Genomic DNA, 20,277 nt, shown 5'->3' with positions numbered 1-20,277 from the left:
CATGCCTAATGAGATGCAAATGAGCAGCCCCCCAATCTGGCTAGAGCTGTCACAAAGGAGCCACTTTTCCAAACCCTCCTCTCAATGGATCGCCAAATGGTCAGTGAGCTGTAAAATGTGCAACCCTCCTCCCCCTCCCCTCCGCGCTCACAAAACGTGCTCATTTACATTCCTGCAAATTTGGTAACCGCAAGAATCCCCCTTCTGCTCCGGGGAGAGGGTGACACCCCCTCTGCACCGGAGAGAGCCAGCGCAACACGCTCCGCCGAGAAAACAACCCCGGGGACGGCGGGCTGTAATTACCTCTTGAAACGTGCAAAGCAACCGCCGTGCCCCCAAAAAGTAACTCGGTGGTCGTGACCACTTCCGAGGGGCATCTTCGGCTTTAAAGGGACGAGGGAGGTGGGAGCCAGCGAGCCACAACAAGGGCAATCTGATCCCTTGAAATTCACACCGCACTTCCCCTGGCATCAGCGGGATAACTGGGGAAGGGGGAATGAACTGGAGCGAACCGAGCCGGGTCTCGCTCATCCCGTGGCTCCGCTCCCAGCGCGCATCCCGCCGGCGGAGGGAAGGGGGGGTCCCCGGGGCTCCAGACGGCGGGGGAGGGCGCGGGCGGGTTCCCGGAGGAGACCCGCGGAGGGGATCCGTCTGCGGGGCTCCGCGGGTACCGTCCCCACCACCACCGCTGCCGGAGAGAGCCACCCGCTCCGCCCGGGTCCCGCACCCCTCTATGATTATTATCATCATCACCAGCAACCTCTCCCTCTCTCCCTCTCTCTCTCTCTTTTTTCCTCCTTCAGCTTAGTAAAAAGTGAGTTTGGTGTGTGTCGTTCGCGTGGCTGTCATTAAGGCCGTTTGTTATTGTGTAAGGACTGAATCAGTTAGCTCTTTGTGCTCTCAGCTGTATGGTAATGTAGACAGCACCTGCTCCCAGCACAATGCGAGGGAGAGAAAGAGCTCCCCTCGGCGCACGCTACTGCCTCTACAACAATGTCCGCACATTTTTTAAAGAAATCCCTTCCAGCACTTCCCCCCCTCCGTAAGAAAGAAAAAAAAAAAAAACAAAACAACAAAAAAAACCAACCCACAACCAAAAAAAACCCAACCCAACTTCACACCAACCGTCACCTTATTATTTTTTTACATACCCATCAGACACTAGAACTTTTGTTTTGATCTTAAAAACATGGAAAGGAGTTTACTGGTGCGGCGAAAGAGAGATAGAGATGATTACCATTTGAGCAGTTTCTTAATGATGGATGGAAGCGGGGGATAAAAGTTGGAGGGCAACTCCGGCATGTCACTCGAAGCGGGGTTTTCCACTTTCTGCGGGCCCTCTGTTTAAACACCTTCGGTAGGCGCAGGCGGATTCATTAGGATGCAAGGTGTAACTGTCTCTGTAAATGTCATTTTAATTGTAACAGATCATTTCAGCACAGATTAAGCTTGTATGCGAAAGGAGAGGATTTGGCTACAATAACCTCACTGTAGGTATGCCGTGCTAAAAGCCTTATTATGGCGACTTTATTGGGTTGAAACGTGCATTTGCATGGCAAAATGTGACTTTCATTGAAGCAGATGTCTTGATCAGAAATTATCTTACAATGCGCTAGAAAAAAAAATCTTAAAGACTTCTTAAAGTAAAAGCATTGGGTAATACTAATTACAAGAAAATCACTAATGAGTTCATTCAGCCCAGCTCTTCTTGACTGTTGCAGGACTATAGCTGCCCATGTTCTTTTACTGGAGGTTTGTGACACCTACCCCAAACCCAGGCAGGTACCCCTCGGTGCTTAAAACAAGCATCCAGACTTTTGCAGCGCTTCGCCACTCAACGCGCGTCTTTTACAACTAATTTCGGTCGAAAGAGCCATCTACATCCAGATACTCTTCTTCTCCCCTCTCCCTGCCCCTCAACGCTTAAGCAAAAGCTTAAATGTACAGGAATGTTTAGATGTTTTTTGTTTTTTTTACCCCGGAGCTGTATCTGGGCAGAGCGGGGAGCAGCGATGCCGCAGGCACCGTGCGAGGGCGCAGGGAAGGCGGCCCGGGCGGCCGCGGAGCGGGCGGCGGGTCCCCGGAGGACGGGCCGCCCCCGCGGTGCCCAGCCTCTGGGGGGTAGGCGGGGGGGGGCACCCTGCAGCAACGCTGGATTTAACTGTACATTACTTTTGCCACCTAGCGTCAACATCTTTTCAAGTAGACACTTGCCGCTGCCTCGCAAACTTTGCTGCGGCGTTATCCTCGGGAAAGGGAGAGGTGGGGGTGTAGGGGGGTGGGGAAAATCACTTCGTACCGGGTTTACTAAGCAAGTAGGGTAATATATGTCTTGAAATTTGGGGGTAGCCCGTCGGTGGAGGCGAGAAGTGATATATCACCGCGGATCTTTTAATCTACGAAAGACAGAAAGTTGGTCCATTAGCATCCCCTTGCTTAAAAAACTGGAAGTAAAAAGTTACACGCGCGAGGGCTTTAACCTAGCGATAGGGTAAAAAAGAAAAAAAAAAAAAAAAAGACCCGAAGAAACTTGCCCCCAAATCCTTAACAACCCCCCTTCGGTACCGGGTATTTGTTAAATTGACGTGGCACAGATTTCTCGATTACCGCTGCTGAGCGTAACTGAAAGGCGCCGTGAGAGCCGGCAGGATCCTGCCCACGGCGCTCATTCTTCTCCGGCTTAATTTATGCCACGCGATTCTGTATTGGGGAAATCAAGCAGAAAGCTCCTTTTTCTGCTTTTTTCCCCCCTCTCCCTCTCTCTTTCAGATGCTGGGCTAACGGGGAGACTGTTTAACTTAAGTGTTTCTATAGGAGGCTGTTGTAGTTTAACTCCTGCCCACCAGTAGCTGAGGCGAACAAAGGAGGGACTCGAGGTCTAACTATTCATCCATTCTCTGCACTTTAATTTTCATTGATTTCGAAGACAAGGGGAGCCCTTAGGGATTCTCGCTGAAGGGGGATGACACGCCTTTAGACGCGATCAGCCCCCCAGCCAGCCATCTGCTCCCAACCAAATGGCGCTTTTTCGCTCCCAACCGCGTGTCTCCGCACCGCGCTCGCCCGCCGCCCCCCGCGCCGCCCCCGCGGTGTTAACCGCGCCCGCGCCCCGCCACCGAGCCCCGCGCCGGATCCCGCCCGGTCCCGCCCGACGCCCTGCCCGGCCGCGCCCGCCCCGCCGGGGTGAGCCGACGGCGGGACCCCCCGGGGGCGGGCGCGGGGCGCGGTGACCCCGCACGGCCGGGACGCGGCGGGCCAGGGCTGGCGGGGTGTTGTGCTCTCCCTCCGTGCCCCTAACTGAGACCCTTCCCCCAGCGCCGGCCCCTCTCCTGCCCCGGCGAGGATTTACGGTCCCGCCGCGGAGGAGCGCGGCCGGGAGCTCCCCATCAGCCGCGGCTTTTATTTCCAAGCGAGGCACATTATGGGAAAAGTCCCTTCGCGGGGGGTGGCGGGGGGTGGTGGGGGGTGGTGTGTTAATTAGGGCGACGCGCTGCCATCGCTGGCGCGCAACCCTGATTTTTCCCGGGACGGAGGGCTCCGGGCATATGGCGAGCCGTGCTCGGCGGAGGGACGTGTACGTGTGGAGCTATGTGTAGCAGAGTGTGCATAATATTTTAATTAGGTCTATAGTCCCTACGGAGGTATGTGTGCGCGGCTGCCCCTCCGCCGCAGCCCGCGCCGCACGCCCCCTTCACCTGTCCCCCGGGCCGGGCCGAGCCGGGCCGGGCCGGGCCGGGCGGGAGGGGAGCGGAGCGGAGCGGAGCGAAGGGGAGGCCGGGCGGGCCGCCCCCGGGCCGGGGCTCTGCCTGGGGTCCCCCGCCGGCCCCGGGCTCGGCGGCGGGGCAGGGGTGCTGGCGCTGCTCGGGACCCCGCCGCCGGGCGCCCGGCCCCGAGGCGGGTGGGCGGGGGCCGCGGCCGTGCCGGAGGGGCGCTCCACCGCCCTTGCCGTGTGCGGGGAGGGGGATTAAGAAGTTTAGCGTGTAGGTTAGCCCAAAGTTGCAAAGGCATGTGCTGATTAGAATAAGAAAGGGCAGTCGCGTGGCTCAGCTGGCACACAGCGAGGCCAGATGATAGATAAGCAGCTCTGGGCCTTCCCTCCCCCCCAGCCCCCTTTTTCAAATCGCAAATCATCTGCTCCGGCCCTATCCTAGCCCCTCATTTTCATGACAATGGTTGTGTGTTTACCTGTGATCCTGGGACGGGGCATTCCTTTGTCTCCCGAGGAGATTACCGCAGCCAGCTGCTCTCCAACCCTTCCCTGGGCAAATCCCGAAGTGGCCCCTATATGTATTTTACTGATTGCACACGAGGAGAAAGCGACACCCCCCACCCCCCGGTCCCCTGGCCTACTTGTTTGTTTGGGTTTGCTCCCCGGCTTGCTTCCGACGGGATTTTGCGTGTGGGAAACTACGAGGGATAAAAAATCGGTCAATCGTGTGCATGAGCTGTCGTTGCTCCCGAAGTGGGAAGGGAGAAGGGCTGCCTACCCCTGCCAGGGCGCGCCGCCCGCCCCGGGGGCAGAGCCTGGGGACGAGGGGACATCAGGGGCTCGGGGGAAGGAGGCTTCCCTCTGCCTTGCTCCCCCCCGGCCTCTCGGGCTCCCCCCCCGGCCCGGGACAGCACCTTCCCCTGAAACCTCCCGTGAGTGCCCCGGGCCGGGTGGGTCCCGCTGCCCCCCCCCGGTTCTCTGCTCTGGGACACGGCGGGTTAAACGCTGTCACCGCCCGCACCCCTCCGGGGATCAGCTCAGCCTCGCATTTGGAGAAGTGGCCTCTTCGACTCCGAGGACTCACACAGTCTTCGCCCGGCTAGAAACCACGCATCGCGTTTGTACTGATAACCTTCTGAGGTCCCTTCCAACCCGAAATATCCCACGATCCCGAGATTTGCCCTGTGCCCCAGCACTTCTATTTGGCCTGTCAGGCAAGCCCAGCGTAACCCTGTGCAGGGCTGAGGCCTGGCTCATCTTGGCGGGGATGTCACAGAGCAGGGAGGGTGAGTGATTGGGCTCAGATCATGTATGTGGGATAAAAAACGTGATGGCACTTCTCAGAAAAATGTTTTGCATTCTGGCTGTGAGATTTCACTGGATGGCTGGAAAGATTCCCTTCCACTACCAAGCAACATTTGCTGCATTCATCAGTTCTTGTAGGGAAACTCCCTCTTCTCTTTCCCCTGGTTTTATTAATCATCATCTTACACTGGAACTCTGAAATAGTAGCTGCAAACTACCATTCCAGACAGTAGCTGCACAGGCCACTCTCTCCCTGTGACAGCCAGCACAGTGTGCCGCTGTACTGTACTGCATTTCATGCATGAAGGGTTTTTCTGTTCCCCTGTGGCCTGCAGCCCCCTTTGCACGGTGTGCACATCTTGCGCATTGTGCGCTGGCTGCAGTGCAAAACCTGCTGCTAATAAACTTTAGAGGGGGGACAGTTTGATTGTATGTTTCCGAGGCTTTCCAAGCCACGTCCAATTTGTGTCGTTTTTATTTCTTTCTGCATCTCTCCATGTGCAGGGAAGCGAGGGGGAGGGGAGGGAGGAGGGGGCAGAAAGTCCTCTGCAGAAGGTGATTATGAGAAAGAGGATGGGGTATGGTATGGATGGGGCGGGCCCGAGCTTTTGGAAATGCTCTCCCCTTTTCTGAGAGCATCTGCCCGGAGACGAACAGATGTGGGCACCTGCGGTGACAGGCCACATATGCTCCATCCTATTCACAGGCATTCAGACACGGCTACAATGGTGAGGCTTTGTGCACGCAGAGTCACCAAATATATTAATCTGTGCTCCCCAGAGCACCGCTCTGTTTAATTTTTCACTGGCAGTAACATCACATCTAACCCATCAGCTCCCCCACGTCCCTCTCCCCTCCCCCCCCCCGAAAAGATGTGAAGTTATTCGGGTCCCCACCTGTTGCTGCCGAGCTGGGAGCAGGTTGCACACCCAGTACGTCTGCGGGCCGTTACCCCCGCAGCCCGGCCGCTACCCCGGGCTGTGTGATGGGGTCACCCCGGGGGAACCGGGGTGTTCCCCCCCCAGCAACTGCCGAGCAAGGCGAAGCACACCCGCCCCCCGCGCCACGGGCCGGTGCCGCCGCCCGCCGGGCTGCCCCGGCTGCTTTGTTCACACAGGGCCGGCGCGGCTCCGCAGGCCGCGCAGCCCAGGCCCGACATAAATCTCCCATGTACGACTCGGGGGTTTTCAAGCAATTTCGGTGCGCGACGCTTTCATCTCCCCACGCCCCCCCCCCCCGTCCCGGCTGGGTTTGTCCGGGGGTACAATGGCCCCTCCGGCCCCATTGTGGTCGCACAAAGCCGAGGGACACCAGGCCGCGGGCGGGGACAGCCGCGGTTCAAACCAGCCCGGCCCCCCCTCGCCCCCCGCCGCTGTCATGCGAAGGGCCCCGCTGCAGCCGGCTGTCCCCGGCAGGGTGGGCAGTGACGGCGCGACCAGCGAGGGGACGGGTAGCGACAGGGACGGCGACAGCCCCGCCCCCGCCGCCGGGCGCACGCGCGGCCCCGCCCCCGCGGGAAGCGGAAGCGCAGGCTCGGGTCAGTGCCGGGTGCCGTGAGGAGGGGCGGGTGGCAGCGTGACGGGCGCTGCGCGGGGCGGCGGGGAGGGGGCGGCTTGTCGGGTGTGAGAGCGGCTGGAGTCCCGGTGCTCGCTCGCAGCACGGCCCGGGTGCTGCACGGCCTCCCGCGGGGTCAGGCTGGGCCCTCTCAGGGCTGGGCGCAGCGGCCCTCACACCTGGCCCAGTTGGGGGCTCGGCCCCCCCTCAGCGGCGGGCGGTACCCCCGGTACCCCCGGCCCTTCGCCTGCCTGCAGGCCCCCGCTGCCGTGCCTCAGGGGCAGGCTCCGGCCCTTGAGGCAGCGGGGGGCTGCGGGCCTGGCTGTGCGCTGCTGCCGCTTGGACGCGGAGGACGTTGCTCCTTGTGCTGTGGGCCTCAAACTAGAGGCTTCTTGTGAGGGCTGGAGCGGTTACTGTGAACATTTCTACCGACAACCCTTTGCCATGCTCTGTGTTACTATGGGCTTAATAAAATTGGTGGTGTGGTAGTTTTTTGCTGACCAGTTCAGTGGTGTCATCGGCTGTTGTAGGGGTCATTTATCTGAATTTTTGTGTTTATAAAACCACAGGGGGGAAATTACTTTGATTATTTCAGTTTGTGGATATTTTACCCCCCCCTGCATATTCATGCACTTGATAGTGGTGCAGTTGAGATCCTGTAGTAACCTGAAATTTCTGTTTCACACGAGTAAGATTAGAAGTAAGTGTCTGTCCTGAAACTGTTCATCTGTTGCACAGAATGTGTTTTCCTCTTGGGAAACTTAGCATAACAACATAAAACATTTCAGTCCTGATTCTGCCAACTTCATTGAGAAGCCTCTGATGAAAGTACTTTTCAAGACAGTAGATTTTACTTGTTCTCTTCTCTGCTGTGATGGATTAGAGGGTAATTTTCTTAACATGAGTGCTACTGTTTAGTAGCGAATTGAGATGGTTGACAATATATACTCTTCAATTTTTATTATGCTTTTGGTCAATGTGTTGGATAGTAATATTAAAATGCTAGTAGTGGCCAAGGTACTTGTTTATGTGTTTAGGTGCAAACTTGCCATTGATTAAGCTAAACTAGTACTTGTAATGGAAATTTTTCTGATAATCTCTGTATCATAACTTGCTTAAATTGTTAGGCAAGAAGAGTGCTTCAGATACAAGTATGAGGAGGTGGCAAAAGGTTTCTTTCCATTTGTTACAGTACAGTATAGCTAGTAAGTGGTTTACCACACTTCTTGCTCTAGGTGTGTATCCACTATGGACAGAATCTGTACTGAATCATAACTCAAACTTGCTTGGATGCAATGCGTTTTTGCAGAAGACCTGCCATAGTCTACTGTGTCTGTGTGGTGACCTCGGATCATTTAGTCTGACCGCATGTGTTAGTGATTGAAAGATGAAGACCCTCACACCTACTGCTAGATTTCCATGGAAAGTAATAAAAAAGGATAACCTAACAATGCCCAAACTGTTTAGAATCAGAGGTACAGCTTTCCTGGAAAAGCAAGTGTCTGGAGTCTGAAGGGCAGCGAGGTAACACTGGAAGCAGCGCTGTAGAGAGAGCAGTGCCCTACCTTATATCCATGTGCAGCAATGAAGGAGATCTAGTGATCAATGAAACTGATCTAGTTTGTAGGGGGCTTGAACTAGATGACCTTTAAAGGTCCCTCCTGACCCCAGCTATTCTATCATTAAAGAGGATGGTATTCAAAACCTGTATCTAGAGGGTATTTAGGTATTTAAAATCTGAGGACTCAGGAATACCTTTAAAAGCTGTCAATTCACAATACTTCTGTGAATTCTTCCTTTTTTTCTTTTTGTATGCTATAAGCACAGATACTGTAATGTAACACTCCTGAGACAGTCTATAATCAAAATGTCAGAAATGGGTGATGTGAAAACCAGGAAAAGTTCTATCTGCTTAATTCAAACAGTGAACTCCTTCACTGTTTAACTGAGAGTGGATTTTACTTTCAAGTAAAATCAAAAAACAAATCAAAACATTTTTGAGAATAAAGAGGAAAACAAAGCTTGGTGGAGCTTATTACTTCCATTTTTCACTGGAACAGCCTTTAAAATAAAATGGTGCTGTGGGAGAGGAAATTGATGCTGTAGTAGAGGAAAGACACATCTATCACAGAGGCTGTGCCAGACTTCGTTGTGAGGAGATGTCTAGAAATAAAAATGGAGGTCATCAATGGTTTTAATTTTACCTCACAACTCTCATTCTACGGAACATGTAAATTGGTTCATTTGGCATGCTATTAAATTCTGCCACAGAATTCAGAGACTCTTTTCTTCAGTCTTTTGGTATTTCCTAAACTGAAAATAGGCTTATTTGATTTTTCATTGTTATTACGTCTAGCTAATACTTGCATGTGTGGTTTTTTTAAATAGATTGGTTCAAAATTGCTGTGCATGTTAGAAATCCCATTTAATAGATTAACTTCACTATTAATGATAGATTTGTAGATTCACAAAGTATAGGTAAACCTTTAATTCTTTAAACAGGTCTTAAAAATTATGTCTTCAAATGACAAGATGGTAAAATGGACTGAATTTCTGATTCAAAGCAGAACCAATACTACAAAAACAGTTTAAAAAAAAGGCAGTTGAGGTATTGCACCTGGTGGCTTATCAATGGACTGCTGTCTGTGAACTCAGATGTTAACTGAGCCATTTGCACAATCAAGGTACAAGATGATTTCCAAAGTTACTCAGGTTTTTTTCCCACTGACTTCAATTAAAGATGTTCATATACTTTTAGTGTGAAAATCAAGCCATTAATTCCCATGTTGTACACTTGGCATCCAAGATGTTATAAAGCTTTTAATTACATCTATACTTGGTTTTCTAGCAGTGTGTACTTATCTATATTTTATGCTATTAATCTGAAATTTTTGAAGTCGTATTTATGAAAACCTTTTGATACTTCGAGTTTTCACTGATATGAAAAGCAGAAGTCGAAGGCAAAGTGAATGGGCACTTATGTCCAGTTTGTTGATGGGAAGAAAACTGGTTCGAGCTGTTTAAAGGCCAAGACAGCACAACAAGTGATCAGCAAAAGCAGAAAAATAACAGTTGAGTTTTCAAGCTGCCTTTTTTTTTTTTTTTTTTTTTTTATTGTAGAATTTCATTACATTGCTCAGTATTGCATTTCAGAATGTTGTTTTTCTTTTTCTTCTTCCAGACTGCTGTGAGTTTCGGAGATCAGCCATGGGCATTAAAGGTTTGCAGGGATTTGTGGCAAGAGTTTGCCCTGATGCATGCAGAATGGTAGATCTGAGAGAAATGGCAGAAAAACATCGCATCGATCATCCTGATTTCCCACCTGTTATTGTAGTAGATGCCATGAGCTGTGTTAGATACTGGTACACACCAGACTCCTGGGTGTGCGGTGGCCAGTGGAGGGAGTACCTTGACATTTTAGAGGATTTTATTAAAGCTTTTATGGCAGCTGGTATCAAGTTAGTGTTTTACTTTGATGGAGTGGTAGAAAAGAAAAAGAGGGATGAATGGATCAAACGGAGGTTGCAGAATAACAAGGAAATAGCCAGAATATTTCAGTTTATCAAGACTCACAGGAAACAACCGGGAAGAGAAATGTTCACTGTTCCTTCAGCTTTGCCTACTTTTACACGTTTTGCCCTGAAGTCACTTGGTCAAGAAACAGTATGCACATTGCAGGAGGCAGACTTTGAGGTGGCTGCATATGGTTTGCAACATAACTGCATAGGAATTCTTGGGCAAGATAGTGACTACCTCATCTATAATACCTGCCCCTACTTTTCCATTGAGAAGCTGCGTTTGGACAGACTAGTCACTGTTATGTACTCTCGAGAAGATCTTTGCCGTGCATTGGGTCTTAGTTTGACACACCTCCCTCTCTTTGCTTGCTTGCTTGGTAATGACATTGTTCCAGAAAGCTTGTTGGAAGGCTTTTGGCAGAAATGTTTAGTCAACAGTCCCTGCAAGAATAACAGCTACAACAGAAGAACAAACATACTTCTAGCTGTGGCAAATTACATCTCACGTGTTCCATGCTCCTACAGCAGCCTGAAACACTTGGAAGAGGTGTTGCCTTTGGGATCAGACAAGACAATACTTTACAGAGGAGTGGAGTCCTATCTTTTGCCTGGGCAGCAGTCTCCCTGGATTCCTCCAAACATAACAAACTGCCAAACATTCTCCCTTCAACAACAGACTGAACTGTGTCAAGATAAAGAAATCTTTCAGGTACCTTGCCTTTTAAAGCTTAATGGTCACTTTATTGCCATGTTTACTTAGTGGAAGTTGATGATGAGTACACTGAACCTATTGATTTAAATTTGCTTGAGCAAAATCTTTTGTCTGTTAAGTACAGCCATGGTTAGGACTATTACATGCATCCTGATGAGGGCAGATTCAGCACATTTAGTTAAAAGTGATGTCTCTTTTTTTTGAAATGTCAAGCAGGTCAAATAATGGGGAACAGTTCCTATACGGACTTGTAGCTGGGAGCAGAAATGTACTTCCTACGTATTGCATGATGTAATGATGTAAAAAATTGCTTTTTGCTTTGAGAATCCACAGGACAGCTATGGCTGGTTAGTGGTCTGCTTGGCTGTGCCTGGCACATGCAGTCAAGGTGCCAAAGGGAGCTGTACTAAGAATGCAGAAGTTGAAGTTACTGTTATGGAGGAGATGAGGAAACTTCCTATAAATCTATATTTCATGATTTTTTGGATCAGGTTAATTATCCTTCAGATTCATTGTCCCTGAAGGAACCAAAAGCACTTTGAGTGGCTTGTTAATGCTTAAAGGGCAGGGCTGCACTAGCAAGTGTCACTTATGGCTTCCCACATGAGCAGAGATGTGCTGGTGTTGGGGTGAGAAATGGTACGGCAGGCTGGGTCACTGAGAGATTGCTATATGAGCTAGGATAGCCTACCTGGCTGAAAGAAACTGAGGTACTTTGCATCAGAGTTTACGCAATAGTAGTAAGTCTAGAGTAGAATTCTGTAAATTCATAGCAGTTAAGATGACATTGAGATTTAATTAAACAAATCCATATGAGGCAGTGTATTTTAGATGCTATATTAGCCATCTGTTACTCCCCATTTTGTTAGTTCCGAGTAGACTTCAAAGAGCCTTTTCTTCTGTCTCTCTTACTTATCTTGAGCATTTTCTTTAAAACTATTCTTTTGTTTCTTCATATTACTCTAAAGTAATCCTATAATTTACGTTTTCCTTCTCTAAAAAGACTCTAGAACATTTAAAGCTACATTATACCCTATATACAATGCTCATTTCAGCTAAACTGCAGATATATTTGGGGTTTTCTATTAACCACACACAGATACAATACACATCGCTTTTGACTGTAGTAGTTAAGTAGAAGACATTCTTTAAAAGAAAACAATAACTAATAAAGTGTTGAAAAATACTGTTTATGCTTGAAGTGCAAGGAAAAATTAGCCAGAACGTAATTATATAGGTTGGATTATGGCCAGGACAATAGTGGTAATGTCCTTACTCCTTAAGAGAATGTACCATGTGGTCCTTATGACAAGTGGTCATTATTTCTTGGCTTGATCTTTCATTTGAAGGGTTGCAGTTCTCCAGCATCATGCTGAGCTTCTGCTGTAATAAAATAATAATAATGTTTAGAAACTCTGTTGAGAATGCTGCACTGCATAAATCCTATGTCAAGCTAGTCCCTGGGCCCAGGCATTGCAGTCAAAGTCATAGACATGTTAGCTTGTCCTTTGTTTTTTTTACAGGTGTTTAAATATTTGTATATGCAATATGTATGTCTGGCTTTCTATTTTGAAACTGGTACGTAGTTCTGCTTACCTTGCACATGGTCTGAGCTGCATGTGAATGGCATACACGGCTCAGTTCCAGCTTTAAGAACATACCCTCATGGTGCTGCTTTTTTCAGAAAAGAGCAGCATAACTTTCTAGTTGACTGTAAGTGTAATTCAGAAATATTTTTCAAGGTACAGCATTGAATACAGCGGTACTTCTGAAATCAGCTTAAATTTTTTTCAGTACATAAGGTTGTACATACTTTATTGACAAATTGCAAGAAACTAGTATTTTCAAATGATCTCATCTGTGACAGTGGTTTGTATGAAATAGTTCCGTGCTGCATTCAAATCACGCTTGGAAATACTCAACTCTTTGTTTTTGTTTTATACAAAATTAGCTTTGGGGGATTACATTGTTTACGTATGTTAAGAATACGGAAGTATTTCTTTCAGGGCAACCATTAATTTATTGCTGTAAGTAAATGCTCTGTTGATTGGCATTGTAGGCAGAAGCCTGTCATTGATTTTATGCTCATGTGAGAACTTCTTCTAGAAGTATTACATTTCAGGAGAATTAATTTTAGTCAGTAATGACCCAGTGACTGACTGTAGCTTTGACCTGCTGAATTCACAGGGTTGCAGATAGAGGAATTCTGCAGGGATGGCGAAAATATTTGGCTCTTGCCAGGGGTCTGGTAATTACTAGTGAAAGAGGCTGAGATACCTGCATGGATGGCACGACCCAAGTAATACAGGTAGTGTGACACATGCAGGGAGCGCAAAGCAGAGAAACTTCAGTGCCTGCTCACCGTAAGGCATGGGTCCTGGGGAATTTATTAGCGGCACCGCATGGAAATAATTGGCTCTGTTCAGCTTTTTGAACACCCCTGTAGTTTTGGTCTAAGGCTGTGAAGTAGAAAGTCTGTCTGGCTCTGCACTTGGCCAGTCCAGGTTACAAGTGTTACTGGCTGAAATTCTGCACTGCCTGAGAGCAGTTTTTGCTTCTGCATCTTAAGCTGCTCCAGACCAGCAGTCCCTGTGGTACTGAGGCTGCTTGTAGGCAGCTGCTATAGCCAGATGTATCTGTAGCCAGTGCATGGTTAGTATGCAGGCTGGGTGATGCTGTGATTCTGCTTTCCAGCAACAGCCTGAAGACTTGTTTTTCCTCATTGGAGTAGGTTGTATTTCTTTTGTGGAAGAGCTGTTGCACAAAGTAAGAGTGTGGTGAAGTGTTCTCATTTCGCCCTAAGTAAACTACACAGAGCTAGCTCAGGTAAGAAATGGAGCTGTCTTACGTAGTTCATCTTGCAATAAAAATAAGTTTGGATTTTGTCATGCCCTCACTCAGTATTTAAAAAGGGAAGATACATTTTCAGGTGACTGGAGGAGGGCAGGTCATTTTTCTGTCTGCATTCAGAATTAATTTTAAGAATAATTACTCTCTAAAAAACTGTCATTAAAAATACCCAAGTTTTAGCAATTCCAGGAGGGGCTAAGAAAGGCAATGATGCATTTCCTGGGGATTCCTGTCTACAAAAAGATAGGCACCTGAAGATACACTATACTGGTGTTATTTGAAAAAGCCCTTGTTACCTCCCTGGCCATCCCCTCCATTTCCACTGATAGAGGAAGTACTATTTCCTCGAACAGCGAATACATTTTGTCACCTTTTGATCCTTGTTAATTTTGGAGATAATGTCTTCTTTCTTCTTTGAACAAACAGTTAGCTAAAGAACAGCATATCCAATCTGAGAATTATACAATCTTCAACATCCTGAGTAATGGAGAGATCGAGTGCAGCAACTCTTTGGAAGATGAATGTGATATGGAAATTCCTGGACAGGCACTTATCTACCGTCCTGCTCGTCAGCATATTTATTCTGTCTTGTTGGAGTCTGGAAAAGGTAAGGATTAAACTACTTACACCATTATACAAGCATACTTTCAATTTTGAAATAGGAAATCTTGAATTAATTGTTTCAGTGGCTTCACCGGTGTGGCCTTTAGGAGAGAAACTGGGCAGCTGAAGTGTACTTCTTAATCAGAAAATGTGCAGTGAAATTGCAGTTTTTCTACATGTTCAATTCCAGTGCTTTTAAAGAGGTTTTTAAAAACAGGTATTTTCTTCCTTGTTAAATGGGAATTTGTGAAAGTTCATGATCAAAAGACTGATCAAAGCAATGACATTTAGAAGATTTTAAATGTTTGAGAGGGTATGAAACCTTACATTGCTTTGATGAGCATGGCTCCTAATGAATTAGTGAGTTGTAATATACTCCCACAAAACAGTAATGCAGTGTTACTATTTTACCTTCTATTGATTTTAAGTCTGCAATTTTAAGAACAGTGGATAGTTACTGTAGTAATACAAATGCAAGTGGTCATGCCACTGATTATTAGTTCTTTCATCAAAGTGCAAGAAAATATGATTCCTTTATCCAGTGGTATAAACAGATACTGTAGCAGGTATACATATATCTGTTTTTATTCTCCTGGTTTAAGACAGGGAATTCGTTATTCACATCCTTGGACAATCTTTGTGTTCTTAAGACTTCCATTAATGTTATCTTTAGAGTGTCTTTTAGACAGTTATTTGAAAAATTAAAATGTACTGAACTTTTATTCTCTTCAATACATTGATTTCACCTTGGTAATCATTTTACATTTTACTGATGAAAATACACCACCATCAAAGCTAATCTTCAACATATGTGCTTAGAAAGGTACAGAAAGGTAATTAAGTACCTGACTTCCTTCAGTAGCTAGAGGCTGAAGTTGTGCCATAATAGGGAAAAAAGTAGGAAAAACTGAATCAGAGTTTACATAGTCACTTGGAGAGAGTTAACAAAAATCTCAGCGGTAGTCATGCACATCTGTCATTTTTCATTTTTCAGCCTACTGCCTCTAAATTCTGTAGACAATTATAACTTGGTTGGGTTTTGTTTATTCTTCTAACCAGCAGGATATTCATTGTTGTCTTCTGAAACAACCAGACCAAAACTTCTAATTAACAATTGTTTCTGTGAGATGGCAGGGTAGTAGGCAGATTTGCATTTGTGTTACAGTGTTTGTAGTACTCTGATGAAGATTAGAATTGAAATACAGAAACATTAATTTAGAATATTATTGAAAATGAAATTTGAACATGAAAGAAGTCAAGAATTCTTCTAAGAAAGTGATTTTAGAAAAAAACGTAGATAACGTATTATTTCTTCCCAGTTAATACTTCAAATTACGGAGATAATTTTCTAAAGTAAATCAGTGTACCCTCAATCCTTAAGCCTTCCAGAAAGGTAGGAAGAGTGTGTATGCGTGGACACCCCTATTAAATCTGCATTTTTAGTGCATGTATCTACCTCTAAAACTGCTTTAACCATGCCACTTCCTAGTAGTTCATGGGTTGGATTTTTATTCCAGTGGATAGTTGCTTCTAAGGTGAAAGTGTAGCTCAGTAATCAGAGTCTGTATGGGAATTCATAAGGCAATGTAAGCATTATTTTATATGAATTTGCTGCTAGACCTACAAGGAAGTTTTGTTTATTACAAAGTAACTAGAATCCTATGCTGGTTTTCCTCAGATGAGGTCAAGTTGACTGTTTTTTCTGATTTGATGAGGGGTAGGATGGGAAGAAGTAACCTACACTGTATGTAGGTTATAATAGTATGTAGAATTACTTTGGTTTGGCATTAAAAATCAGTTTATTGGAAGGAGGTAACCAATTAAATTAGTACACGTGGAGTCTACTGCCATTACGCTACAGTCCCTGATGTAGCTCATTTGAAGCTAACTTGGCTAACTCTACACAGTGTTCCACTTTGCAGCACAGATGTATGTGTTAGTGATCCTTTTTTTTTATTCCTTAAGATCCCTCAATTACAAAATTCCTGTGATGGAAACTAACCTCTTTGCAGTTTGCACATCTGCTTATTTATTGTTAAATAGGGATAGCAAAGCAGCCAACATTTAGTAAAAGCAGTGGTTACAGTTTTAGTAAGAGCAGATTAAAAATAATGTTAACTGTTTCCTTTATCCTGAAAGAAGGAACTGTTAGTTTTGAATGTCTAGGTTGAGATTTCCAAGGCTCCTTAAGAGACCCAAGAATGCATAGGAGCTGGATGTTGTCATATCTTTTGGAATCACCCACCTAGACCGTGCCACTTTGCCTGAAGCCACAATATGATAAGCATTTCTTTTGCTGTCACTGCCAGTTTAAGTAATTTTCTTGCACAGCCACTCATTTCAGTCCCTGCACAACCTCTCAGTTGTGCTGGTGCAGCTGTTGGTGCAGCTGTGTGGTGTCCTAGTTTGAGAAACTGAAAACAGTCCCTCTCTCCCTTCCCTCACTTTCTTGCAGTCAGGTAACTAATCTGGTTCTGTTTCCCCATCTGACTCTGTGCAGCCACAAACTGCTGTGGTGAAACAGCCCGAGAGAATGGCAGGGAGTGGGAATGAGCAAATCAGTGGTAGCCTGTAAAAGTTAGCAGTGCTGCTCAAAGAATTACTCATGTAGCTATGCCTTTGTCATAGTTTGGTATATGGTAAGCATGCGCGTACCTTTACTCATAGAGATGTTGCTAGAATCACAGTTTTATTTTTGACCCTACAAAAATAAATAGGGGTTGATGGTGATCCTAATAACATGGCATTGGTTGCCTGTGTATTTTAAAAATATCTTTAAAATTAATTGAGCTTTTTCTGATCATTACGTGGAATATTGCATATAGTGATACATAAATTGTCAACTTCTAGTATCTTTCATAGAAAAACAGTACGATTGGGAAAAGTCAAGGATGGGAAAATAACAGTAAGTAGTGCTCTTTGGTAGGCCAGCCAAGCTCTTTCTTTTGTGTGCGAAGAGTTCAGAACAAAGCCAGCAGGTTTTGGCACTAGTGCAGTCCATGGAAATACCTGCACCTGCATAACTGTTGCCAATTAGGAGGTTATGTAACGTAGCCTAAGCCTGTGGCCAGCTCCTGGAAGTCCTGGAATCACTCCCAGTTCAAACATCAGCAGGCCAGACTGATCCTCACTGTGATACTGTCAAAAACAGTCTGTTAGAAGAATTTTTGCCAGTTATCACCAGTGACCACTCAGGAGGGGTGGCATCGTTGCAGGTGTAAGAGAGCACATATAACAGCGTTTCCAGCTGTCTTGTGTTTTGGTGTTTTGCACATAGTTGAAATTTTCCTTAGGCTGTCTAAGCAGTGCTTCCACAGGTTGTTCAGAATCTATTTAAACAAAGGAACTGCTGTTTTTTGAATTTCAGTGGTGATATTCTGTAAGTACAGTGTGGGGAAAAAAGTTTTAAAAATTACTGTTTTTTTCCAGAGATATTTCCATGCAGGGAGGGTTGGCATTTAGTAATCATGTCTCCATTTTGTTCTTGCTATGTTAATGTGCTGTTGATTTGCAGGACCTTGCTTTCAGCTTGTATTTATTTGGCTACTTACGGGAACAGTAATATACTTTTGTAACTAATGGAACTAATGGACTATAATAGTGAAAAGCACGCAGCAGATGTGGTACTGTTCCCTGAGGTTTCCTACTGACTTCTCTTTTTACTGTGCTTGAGGTCAATGGGTGATGTAAAAATAGTATTTTACTGGCATGTGGAATTGAGAGACGTTTTGATAAGTTGTTCTGTGAGTTGTGGAACTCATAAAGAGTGACTCTCCTCACCAGCTTCCCCTCAGCAAAGCTTTTATATTTCCATTCCTCTTCCTAGACTTCTCTTAGCCTCTCACTGTGTCCTTCACAACTCCTTCTGGCAATATATGAGTTGCTAAGTTTGTTCCCTGTTGCCTTCTGCTCTCCCCAAATCCTGTCTACCTTCTTACTCACCTCTGGCTCTTTTATAGCTACTTGTGTATTGATTTGCCATCCAGTGTGTTCGCATACATGAGGTAACTTGACTTTCCTGCCTTTGTTTCAGTTGGTGCTTTAACAGGATCCCTCAGCTGAGTCACCAGTTTCACAAAATGTTTAGGATTTTAATAAATTTGAAGTCTTTTCTCCTCTGTCAGATTTAGTTGAAACGGAGCAGTGCATCCATGAATTAATTGCAAGACAGATGTCCTAATTGTATTAGGCTTGCTTCATTAAGAAGCCAGGCTAAAATCTGGGAGGCTGGGTAAGCTGAACAGATTGAATAAATCAGAGTAATTTACATAATAAATCTTAAAACAGAATGCTAAAACGTCAGAATGTTTCTGAAAGTGACTTTGGGTTATTAAATTGGAGGGGTCTGTTCATGAGATAGCGTTATCGTAGGCAATGATTTGTAATCAAGATGTGAGACTATTCAGGAGTACGCAGATGACTGGTGTGTGCAATCTAAGGCTTTGTTTTTCCCCAGTGTAGGCATTTTTTCATTTTATTCTTAGTGTCATCAGGTTTTGATCAGTGAAGCATGGCAAGCCTGGTGTAATGCTGTCCCTTGTTGGTCCAGATGTTGGTCCTTCAGTCCTTCACCTTTATTGGGAGTTTGTGTTGCAGGTCCATGGGTAAGGAGGGAAGAAGCAGGACTGTAAAACAGATCTTGTGTTCTTTTCCCTCCTTCTTATCCCTGGCACTAGAATTCCATCTGAGGAATTTCTGCCCTTGCACCATAGCACGCTATTTGTTCATTCATGCTAACAGTCTTTTGCATTGTTGAGCTATGAACAGGATCAGGAGATGAATGTGAACAAACTTTTTGGGGTGGTAGAGTGGAGTGTTGGAGAGATTTGTTTAGTTTGTTTTAAGCTAGGTGAAGTTTTTGATTACGGCTTATAGTGTGGTGTCAGAAATACTTGTGCAGTAAAGTGCAGGCTGATTGGAATTGATAAAAGGCAGGAATTTTTAAAACCAGTGGCTTCAGCACTGGGTGAGAGCTGGAAGGAATTAGAGATGCAGTTTTGTGAATCTGGAAAGGGACAAGCAAAGGGGGGCAGGGGGAAAGAAAGCTTTGAGATTTGCCTGGAAAAGATTTGAAAATACTATTCCAAGTGCCTAGGACTAGCTAAATCTGTTTAATTTGTGCTCTTTACCAGACTACAGAGAGTGGAAATTTAGGGTTACCGTAAGCAAAATCTGGACAGAATTCAGAAGCATCATTTATAACAATGATAATGATTGTAGGGTTTTTTTTATGAAGACTTGCATTGGAATGATTGGATATTTGATAGACTGCATTTCAAAAATTCTTAAATGCCTGAGTTTTTTCTGCGTTTTTTTGTTTTTTGTTTTTTTTTAAAGCTTCAAGTAGATGCCCAATTTCAGTAGTGGAATTTTTAATTTAAGAGGCACCCTACTCTTTACTGGGGGGCAGGGCAGAATTGAGGTTAGGGGGTGGGAAGCCACTTGAGCTATTATGCATAAACAGTCCCTTTATACTAGATAAAAGGTCTGGAACAATGGGCTGTAAAAGCTCTGCATCTGACAGTGGGATGACTCCATTGCTGTCAGCTTTCAAAGAGCCATCAAGGCCTCCTTATAAAGATTTTGTCTCAAACCCTGACACAGGAAATGTCAGGGCAAGTTGGGAGGAGAATCATATTAAGGACTGCCTGCATATGTGGCAGTGTGACAGCCTTGAGAGACTGAGGTGTCCCATATAGGTCCCTAAGCTGTGCCAGATACCTCCACAGCTTGCTGAACTGCCTTGGAATGGGAAGGCCTAAAACTGGCTGAAAGCCATTTTACAATGCCTTCCACAGACTCTTGTACTTACCTTTTTGGCTGCAGTTCCCAACTCCAAACTTGTGTTTATAGTATGTAATTCAAACTCTCTTCCTTTATTCTGGTGATTTGGTATAAAGATACCAACACTAATTTTCCTTGGTTTGTTTTTGAAGAAGCTGAGCAAACAAGTCATTATGAAGCGCCTTCTATTACTTTACAATCCTGATCGCCACTGCTTCCAGCTTTTACACTAGTGTCAATAC

General features: G+C 45.8%; 1 protein-coding gene across 5 annotated transcripts in view; it reads left to right on the top strand.

The window, feature by feature from the left end:
• The first annotated feature begins 22 nt into the window (after window positions 1-22).
• The window catches only part of FAM120B (family with sequence similarity 120B), a 63,366-nt gene continuing 43,111 nt past the window's right edge, over window positions 23-20,277 (top strand). For 3 of the 5 annotated variants that reach the window (XM_055810573.1, XM_055810576.1, XM_055810575.1), the window contains exons 1-3: window positions 23-99; window positions 9,750-10,795; window positions 14,075-14,255. In XM_055810573.1, the coding sequence (XP_055666548.1) occupies window positions 9,776-10,795; window positions 14,075-14,255 (1,201 nt within the window). In that variant the 5' untranslated portion in view covers window positions 23-99; window positions 9,750-9,775. Of the gene's footprint in view, window positions 100-6,529; window positions 6,552-9,540; window positions 9,640-9,749; window positions 10,796-14,074; window positions 14,256-20,277 lie in introns of those variants that run through there. The other 2 variants (XM_055810574.1, XM_005239120.4) reach the window with 2 other exon arrangements.

Source organism: Falco peregrinus, chromosome 7 (genome assembly GCF_023634155.1).
Source record: "Falco peregrinus isolate bFalPer1 chromosome 7, bFalPer1.pri, whole genome shotgun sequence".
NCBI lineage: Eukaryota > Metazoa > Chordata > Aves > Falconiformes > Falconidae > Falco > Falco peregrinus.
Note: the sequence above shows the minus strand (reverse complement) of the source record. Positions and strands in the feature narration are given on the sequence as shown.